General features: G+C 33.5%; 1 protein-coding gene across 1 annotated transcript; it reads left to right on the top strand.

The window, feature by feature from the left end:
- The first annotated feature begins 3204 nt into the window (after positions 1-3204).
- On the top strand, positions 3205-8380 carry LOC18424733 (transcription factor DIVARICATA). The gene is made up of 3 exons (XM_088852671.1): positions 3205-3536; positions 5044-5290; positions 8273-8380. Exons 1-3 carry the CDS (start codon positions 3205-3207, stop codon positions 8378-8380), a joined length of 687 nt encoding a protein of 228 aa, XP_088708797.1.
- The last annotated feature ends 1555 nt before the right edge of the window (positions 8381-9935 follow it).

Below are 9935 nucleotides of genomic sequence, written 5' to 3'. Positions count from 1 at the left end.
ACATATAAGTATGCGACCCCACTTCTTAGCCGTTCGATCAAATTGAACGGTTATGACTATTAATACCACGTCACATCAAACACTATTTTATTTTTTATTTTTTTTCACAACATTTTTTGATAAAATTTTGGGCGTCCCATCAGAACATTAAATCGAACTTAGAAAAAATATAAAAAAATTTTATGTTAAAATAAATGACTAAAATACCCCTACAATTTTCAGGGGTATTTCTGTAATTTTTCATCACAAAAAATATTTTGTTAATATTTTTATCATGTGTGCCCCTTGTTAGATCTATGGATCCCCCATATCCTACTTCAAATTATATATAAAATAAAAATAAAAAATAAAAAATTATGAGCTTATGACGGTTAAGTACTAGCTTGTGATATTGTGACTCAAGCCATCACAACCATCTATTTAGAACTGATGGCTGAGACCATGGCCACATGTACCATATATGTGGGTGAGGTCCCATAGAAGGCCCTCCCTTAATATAAACTTATGAAACAGCGAATAACAACTGTGCAAATTTTATCCAAGAAGAAAAGTTGCATCCTAAAGCCTTAATCGATTGGGTAAACCCTAAATCTTAGATTTATTGGGTCTTTAATTTTCTTTCACGATAAAGCTTTTGTCCAAATCATATCTAAATCAAGAAGAGATAATTGCATCCTAAATTCTTGGATCAATACGGTCTAGTTAAACTAAACCCTAAATCTGATTGGGTCTTTAATTTTCTTGCATGATAAACCCTAATAAACTCTTTAGAACTTAAAACAACCGCTTATAAATTATGACATATTACCCTTTTGATTTCCTTTCACCTGAGCATTTTGAGGGAGAGTTAGAGAGAGAAAGAGAAAGGAAGAAGTAAGTTGAAGGAGAGAAATATGCGCTCTGGTTTTCATCAATGGAGGTAAGCCTTTTGTTTTTGTTTTGTTTTTTTTTCCAGTGATTTCAGTATTTTCTTCTTACTTCTCCCCTTCATGTCTTAATCCTTGGTGGATTTTATTTTTTTTCTTCGACTAAGTTGACAATAGTTCTTGGCTTCTTATTCGGTTCATCTTTTTGTTGGTGCTTGTTAAATATGGATGATTTTTGTTCAATGTATTTCATGCTATAGGGTCTCATACTCTCATTTGCTTTTATGCAGTCTACAACCTTTTCATTTAGTCTTTCAGATCTTTCTCAAGTTATGCATCAGAAGTTTAAAGTAACAGCAAGTTTAGATTCTTCTTTTATTGGTTTTTATTGTAGATAAAGAAATTGAGGCATTGTATTTGTAGTTTTTCTTTTCATTCTTTTGTTAATTTTTCATTATTGAGTCTATTAATTTTTCGCTTAACAAAACGTAAAAAGGTTTGTCAATTTCAATGTTCAAAACCAAGACTCAAGGACGGGACTTGACCCATGCCCGAGCGGAAAAACTCGGACCGAGTCAAAGTTACCTCGAACCGAGTCGGGCCGCGTCCTGCTAATCTTTGGCTTCTTGTTTTTTTTTTTTCATGAAAAAGTAGACAATAATTCTTGGCTTCACATTTAATCCATGTTTTTATTGGTGGGCATGAAGAAAATCAAGATTTTGTACAAGATTAGTTATATCCTAATAGATATTGGAATCAATAAAATCAAGATTTTATATGTTTCTTATCGTAATGAACTATACGATGTCAAGTGTCTTTGTTGAGAATGTGTTAATTTTAGTTTTATTTTGTGCTGCTTCTTTTATTTTATTTTTATATTTTTCCTTAGTTTCTAATGGAAAATAAAAACGCAAAAAATATTTTATGAATTTTGATATTCGTAAAAGATTATCCCATGAATTTCAAAAGAGAAAAATTTAAGTAGATTTTAAAGTTTTAATTAGCCTATACATTTCCAATGAAAAGAAAATTTGGAATCCTTTTTTTTTTTTTCTATAATATGGGCAATACTTTCTCTCTCGCTCGTTGAACTTTGAAGTATCAATATGAACTTTAAACGAAGAATAAAAGTTGTGCAAATCTTTCTCAAAATAAAAATCAAATATCCGTGTGTAAAGTCCCAGATAATTGGGTTTAGTTAAATTGTAACGGCCAAATCCGGGGTTAATAGTATCAATATGAACTTTAAACAAAGAATAAAAGTTGTGCAAATCTTTCTCAAAATAAAAAACAAATATCCATGTTTAAAGTCCCAGAATAATTGGGTTTAGTTAAATTGTAACCGCCAAATCCGGGTTATTTGGGTATTTAATTTTCTAAAAATTTAAATCCTATTTTAATTTTTTAACTCTTCCTATTATATTATCTTTAGAACCTTCCATCATCTTTAGAAATTATCAAGACAATGGCTTATAAATTTTGAGAACCACTCTTTCATTTTCAGTCGGACCATTTTGAGGGAGAGTTAGTGAGAGAAAGAGAAAGAAATTTGACTAGTTCGAGAGAGAGAGAAAGAGAGAAACACGTGTGCCTTGGTTTTTCTCAGTTCTCTGGTAAGCTTTATGTTCTTTATTCTTCACTTCACCTGTTAATCAATCGTTGGTTTTTTGTTTTTTCTTCTTTTTTTTTGTAAAAAAGTTGACAATAATTCATGGCTTCTCATTTAATTCATCTTTTTGTTGGTGCATGTTAAATATAGATGATTTTCAAGAGAGAAATTGTATGAAATTTCAAGTTTTAGATGGAGAATTATCTCATAGTTTTTAAAGAGAGAAGCTATCTCAAAATTTTTAAAGAAAAAAACTATCTCAAATTTCAAAATTTAGATAGAGATTTCTAAAAAATTTCAGATAGAGAAACAATCTAAAAATTGAAATTGTTATAGAGAAAAGAATCTTTAGCGAGAGAAATTATTAAAAAAATTTAGAGAGAGATCTAAATCAAATTTTAAGTCCTAGGTAGAATATTTCAGACATAGAAACCATCTCAAAATTTGTAGAGACTGAAACTATCTAAATTTTTTAATTTTTAGAATTAAAAAATATGTCAAATTTCAAAATTTATATATAGGGGTATTTAGTCTTATAAAAACTGCCTTCCTACCGGTGGGTGGTAGACTCTTGGTAGATTGTAGTGGCTGTGGAGCCCACTTTCAATCAATCAAGAGTTTTGCCACCTTGCCTTTCTCATTTCAACTCTTTGTTTCCTCATATTTTTCCCTCTATTTCTCCATTCACAGTCTTCAAAACTTGTGGAAGAAAAGCTTTTGGGAGAAAAGATGGTGTTCAATGGAGGGTCCTTTCAACCGAGTAAGCCGATCGAGGAGGTCGGAGCAGCCTTCCCCGATGATTTACCGGATACATGGCTCAAAATAGCCGAAATGGTGTGTGGAAAAAGTGAGATGGATGTTTATATGCAGGCTCTTCTAAAAGATTTAAAAGAAATAGATTCCGGCAAAGTGGAGCTTCCCGATGCATCCTATTCGATAGAAAGTCTGCTTGAAAACATTTCCAATGATTTAGGTGTAACATCATTTGGGTTGAAACCAGTTCCGGCCAGGTGTAAACCAGAGAAGAAAGAAAGATCTTTTTGGACTGAAGCCGAGCACAGGTAAGTTTTTGTCATTCCCCTTTCGCTGTCTTTGTTATTCGTTTTTCTCTCTCTTTCTTTCAATAGGTTTATCTCGCTAAATTGTGTATCCTAAAAACTGTTTGGTCTTGATTTTTTAAGGTTCTAAACCCTCATAACACAGGAATCCTTTTGACCCAAATATTCAAAATATAATTTGCTAGACTCTTCAAGAAAAAAATACCCGACCAGAATCTTGAATTCTATGGACTTCGTTCCCTCTCCTACTTCATTCCCGTAAAGAATTCTGTGGCCTTAAACCCGTAAACCTTTGGATTCAAAACCCTGCACTAGGCAACTTCCTTCAGTTATTCCAATTAAATTTATTTTTTGGTACTTTCTTTCATTTCTCTTTTTCTTAGGTTTGTACACGGCTTGTTTTGATGGGCTTTATATGCATTTTTTTTAACGGTCACTCATTGCCATTTCCTCCAAGCAACCCTTTTGTGTTTTTGACTTTTTTTATTTTTTTTGGCTAAGGATTGAATAAAATTTGATGTTATATTATTACTTCACTAGGAATATTTTGATTTAGGGATAATTGGATGAGGGGTATTTTGCTTATAAGCTTTTATGTACTTTATTCTGCTGACTTTTCAAAATAATAAAAACCCACCATGAAAGAGATCTGAAAATTTAAATCTATAAAAAGATATTGTGAATCATAGACGCACATTTTACTAGTTTACTTGAAGGTTTCTAGTTTTTTTTGTTTTTTCCTCTTTCTAATCTATTTTTCTAGGTATTTTTGTCAATTTTTTAATTTAGTATATACCGCTTTGATTGGTGAACTAGTCTTCTTTAATCAATCCAATTAGACCAATGTCATCGTCACTTCAGTCATTTGTTCGGTCCTAATAACTCTTGTTAAAAAACTCATCTCGGCCAAGTTACTCAGCCTTTGGCTGAGTCGCGTAATTCAGTTGAGTCTGAGTTGACTAGGCCAAGTCACGTAAAAAAAAAAAAACAAAGTAATTTTTAAAAATAGTTAAAAGCAATTTCAAGAGGCACTCATGCCACCATTGAAACTAGAAAAAACTAGAATAATTATTTTTGCAAATGAAATGACATCTTTTTTGACACTATTCGAAGATGTATCTTACTTTGATTGTTTAGAGTCTTAGCCTTATATAAACCGCATTCACTTACTTTTGATACATGGAGGATACAATTATCATTGATAGTTAGATTTAAAATTGGGTAGTTGATGATGTGTCATTTTATGTATATATATATATATATATATATATATATATATATATATATATATATATATATAGAGAGAGAGAGAGAGAGAGAGAGAGAGAGAGGCAAAATTCAAAACAAAATTTCTCCAATGTTTTGATACACTTTCATTTATTGGATTTCACATCCAATGGCCAAAAATGATTGTGACCTCTTTGTACAAAAAATAAATGAATTCATAGTACACAATCCCTTTATTTTTTTTCCCTCCTGTATTCAATTTTGTAACTTGTTTTTCTGACAGGCTATTTCTAATTGGTCTGCAAAAATATGGCAAGGGGAATTGGAATAGCATCTCCAAGTTCGTTGTCAAGACCCGAACCTCAGTTCAGATAGCAAGCCATGCTCAAAAATATTTTATACGACAAAAGGCATTGGCAGAGAAGAATGAGAAGAAGCGTGTAAGCATCTACGACATGAGTGTGGATGATCTTCATACACAAGCAGCTAAAGTATTGAGCTTAACTGAGTCAGAGTCGGTCTCTGATAAGGTACATGAGATCTCAGGACAACAAGTGGGGCCTACACAAAGCTATGGGCCCAACCACTCCCCTAGGGGATGTCAACTCCCAATGCAAGAGGCACCATTGAACTATATGCCTTTAACCCAATTTCATCCAGAGCTATAACTATGCCCACATGTCAAAGAAGACATCATGGCCATACCATGGGAGGGCCAATTTAGATATTAAGTTACAAGAACGGCTTACGGGCATTTTTAGTAGAATTAACTCATAATTTTTTGTTTTCCTTTTTTGAATTGTTTAGCAGTAGGAATCCAATAATAATGACAATCTCAACTGTCAATTGATCAGGCTCAAAGCCTCAATTTTTATTTATATTAAGAGTTGAGCTCCAGAGGATTTACAAATGTATATCAAGTATGTTATGTCGTATAAGGGATATTTAAGTTTGTAGGACGTTATTTATCCAAGAAAAACAATCTGCATAGTTGCTTCTAATCTTCATAATGTGCAGCATTTGATATAAGTTTTATTTCCCTGTGTCATGATATTATCGATATTAGTTCAAGTATTTCAATGTGTGCAAGCTCACCCCACGCAAATTCCATCAGACGTAAGGCATCATGAATTGCATTTAAAGGTTGCTAGCGAGTATAAGTGCTCGAACATCGCCTCGCTGAGGGAACCCAACCCCTTTTCTCGGTTGAAAACTCAACCAAGTCTTGTATATACCCAAAAATTCCTAAAAAAAATTATTAAAATATATCAAAATAAAATAATATTTAAAAATAAAATAAAATTAAAAGTTTCCTGAAAAAGTCCAAATATGTTTCAAAAGGTAATGAAAAATGGACTAAAAAACTGTTTTATAGTATTACTATAAACTTATGAAAAACCAAATAAAAATTGAGCAAATCCTATCCAAATCAAGAAGAAAAGATTGCATCCTAAAGCCTCTGATCGATTGGGTAACCCTTAATCCTAGATTGATTGGTTCTTTAATTTTTATTTCACGATAAAGCTTTTGTCCAAATCTTATCTAAATCAAGAAGAAAAAATTGCATCCTAAAATCCCGGATCAATAGAGTCTAGTTAATCTCAACCCTAAATCCTATCATGATTGGGTCTTTAATTTTTTTTCATGATAAACCCAAATAAATTCTTTAGAACTTAAAGAGAAAAATTAAGACAGTGTGCCCTTTCACCTGAGCATTTTGAGGGAGAGTTAGAGAGAGAAAGAGAAAGGAAGAAGTAAGTTGAGGGAGAGAAAGACGTGCCCTGGTTTTCATTAGGTAAGCCTTTTGTTGTTGTTGTTGTTGTTATTATTATTATATATATATATATATTTATTTATTTATTTATTTATTTATTTATTTTTTATCTCAATCTTTATTTTCTCACTTCTCCGTTTTACCTGCTAATCTTTGGTGGCCTTTTTTTTTTTATTTATTTTTCTTGAGAAAGTTGACTGTAGTTCTTGTATTCTAATCACTTCATTATTTTATTTGGTGCTTGTTAAATATGGATGATTTTTATTCAATGTATTTCATACTTTGGGGCTCATACTCTCATTTTCTTTTATGGTGTCTACAACCCTTTCTCTTAGTCTTTCAGATCTTTCTCAAGTTATGCATCAGAAGTTTATGTTAGGATATGGATATCTCGGGTTCATATTGATATACATCATTATGGATGTATATGTATATATATATATCTCTTAATAAGATTAGGTATCTAGAAAATAGAGACCAAGTTACGTGGTCATCAAGTTATCATACCATATTTATCTCTTCTAATTGTGTGATTGTCTTCTATATATAGTTGTACTTATTGATGTAAACATCCATAAAAAATTGTGATTATATAGCCGGTTGGGGCTTTGGATCCGTGGACGTAAGGCTTCGGCCAGAACCACGTAAATGTTGTGTTTTCTCTTCTTATCTCTCCATTCTAAGCTCCCATGAATTCTAACATGGTATCAGAGATTCTCCATTTTATGCTTCTATGAATATCTTATTCTCTCTCCATTCTCCATTCTATGCTCCCACGAATTCTAACATGGTTACTTCTTCTCTCTTCATTCTTCTTCTCTCTCCATTCTCCATTCTTCACTCTCAATTCTCCATTCTTCATTCTCCATTCTATGCTCCTACGAATTTTAACATAGTCTCTTTTTCTCTCTCCATTCTCCATTCTATGCTCCCACGAATTCTAACATGGAATCAGAGATTCTCCATTTTATGCTCCCACAAATCTCTTCTTCTCTCTCCATTATCCATTCTATGCTCCCACGAATTCTAACATTGCCTCTTCTTCTCTCTCCATTCTTTTTCTCTCTCCATTTTTCATTCTATGCTCCCACGGATTCTAACATGGTATTAGAGATTCTCCATTCTATGCCCTCATGAATTCTAACATGGTATCAGAGATTCTCTATTCTATGCTCCCACAAATTCTAACATGGTATCAGATATTCTCCATTTTATGCTCCCACGATTCTCTTCTTCTATCTTTATTCTCCATTCTCCATTCTCCATTCTCTATTATATATTCTCCATTCTATGTTCTGATGAATTCTAACATGGTATCAGAGATTCTCCAATTCATGTTCCCACGAATTCTAACAAGGTATCAGAGTATTTCTTTCTTTGAAAGCAGACGCCCGATCCCCCTGTTTCTAAAGAGAGAGGAAATCAGAGCAAGATTAATAACACATGAGGGTTAATACCACAGGAGCTGCGGATAATCTAAGTCTCCTCAGTTAGAGAGAGAAAGGAGGTAGAGAGAGAAACACATCAATCGAGCTGTGTATGACCGGTCATGTGGGTGATGGCATAGAATATTTGAGAGAAGGTTCAGATAGTAAATCTCTATGTATGACTGGTCATGTGCTTAGCCCTGGACAAACATCTGATAATTTAAGGAAAAAGTGTATACGTCAGCAAGCTTCAAAGGGCCATAGATAAAGATGGGCATCAACTAGTGCCAATATTAACTGATTTTTTGAAGAGAAGCGAGAATGCTGGAGGGGTGAGAGGCACAAATATGGATAATAATCCATTGGATTTACCAGCCACCAATCAGGGGGAAGCTTTGCTCATGGGTGATAAACTCTGAGTATTGAAATTCATTGGAATAGCTCAAAGACTTGATCATTCAAGGCTTGCAACCTTGAATGATGAATTTAGAGAGAGAAAAACCGAATGCAAAACTCAATCTATGGACTCGCGTAATGGAGATACTAAAGAGAGAATGGTTGGTGAATCTTATGTTGATGAGGTTGGGGTTCATGGTAAAGAACCCAATTCAAATAGGGATGCGAAATCTAGAGAGAGAACAGATCGCAAATCTGTAGCTGATGAGGATAAGACCAATGGAAAAGAACACAACGATGTTGATGATAGGAGCTCAAGGGAGAGATTTGGCCATGGCTTCGTTGTGAAGGAGGTTCAGAATACACTTTGTCTCTTTCTAAACGTTTGAATTCTTACGTTCTTATTGCGTGCACGTGTTGGGTGCCGAAAGTCTCTTGATTTTGGGGTTGTTCTCTAAATAAATAAAAATCCAGCAAAGATCCCAACCAACCTTCAATATCTAGTGAGTTTCCGAGTGACCCGACTAAAGCAAATGCTAACAAAGAGAGATTTATTTCACAAATCTTTAGTGTTTGTTGCTACTTTATTTGTTGCAGAGCCGTCTTTGTCGTGCCTTTGTAGTACTTTTTGTGGTCTTTAAACCAAGTTTGGTGATCACGTGTCCTGAATTACATCTCTTCGCTCTTGCAGACTATTCAAACACGCCAGGCTCTTGTAGACTATTCAAACACGCCAGTGAGAGCAGTGCAAGTTCTTTGGCAACTTTTTGGTTTCAAGACTCCAGTTCCAGTTTCAGTTTGATGATCGAATTTCTCGATCCTGAGTGATGATCAAGTTTTCTGTTACTTGATCTTGTTTAATGATGAAGTTTTCCGTTACTCCATCATGTGTGATGATCGAATCCTGATTGATCGAATTTCTCGATCCCTGTTGATGATCAAATTTTTCGTTACTTGATCATGCTTGATGATGGAGTTTTCTGTTGCTCCATCTTGTGTGATGATCGTCAAGTTTTTCGTTACTCGATCCCGGATGTTCTGAAAAAGAAAGAAAGAAATATCATTTCCTTTTGGAGAGAGAAAGCCTCTAGAAAGAAAAGAAGCATCTGATAGATAAGATCTTCAAAGAAAAAAACCCAGAGAGAGAATCTTTAGAAGAAAGTAGAGAGCCCAATACATGTTGTTTCTTGGAAGACCCTAGAGAGAGAAAGTCTCTAGAGAAAGTAGAGAGCCCAAAAAAAGTTGTTTCTTGGAAGACCATGGTAATTTGGAAGACTATGATAACCTATGAAATTTATTTTTTTGGCAACTTAGTATTGTTTAAACTCCAATTGCTTTGTGTCACAACATCTTGAATTTGAAGGAGAGTGTTAGGATATGAATATCTCGGTTCATACTGATATACAACATTATAGATGTATATGTATCTATCTCTTAATGTTAGGTATCTAGAAGATAGAGACCAAATTACTTGGACATCAAGTTATTATACCATTTTTATCTCATCTAATTGTGTTATTGTCCTCTATATATAGATGTACTTTTCAATGTACTTATTGATGTAAACATCTATAAAAA

The sequence above is a fragment of the Amborella trichopoda genome, chromosome 12 (genome assembly GCF_054954075.1).
Source record: "Amborella trichopoda isolate Santa Cruz 75 chromosome 12, AtrichopodaSantaCruz75HAP2 v2.0, whole genome shotgun sequence".
Lineage (NCBI taxonomy): Eukaryota > Viridiplantae > Streptophyta > Magnoliopsida > Amborellales > Amborellaceae > Amborella > Amborella trichopoda.
This window is presented reverse-complemented; position numbering and strand designations above follow the sequence as displayed.

Coding starts and splice junctions, on each gene's coding strand:
- LOC18424733 (XM_088852671.1), top strand. CDS start 3,205: ATGGTGTTCAATGGAGGGTCCTTTCAACCGAGTAAGCCGATCGAGGAG. Junction 3,537..5,043: donor TGGACTGAAGCCGAGCACAG/GTAAGTTTTTGT, acceptor TTTTTCTGACAG/GCTATTTCTAATTGGTCTGC. Junction 5,291..8,272: donor CAGAGTCGGTCTCTGATAAG/GTACATGAGATC, acceptor GATTTTTTGAAG/AGAAGCGAGAATGCTGGAGG.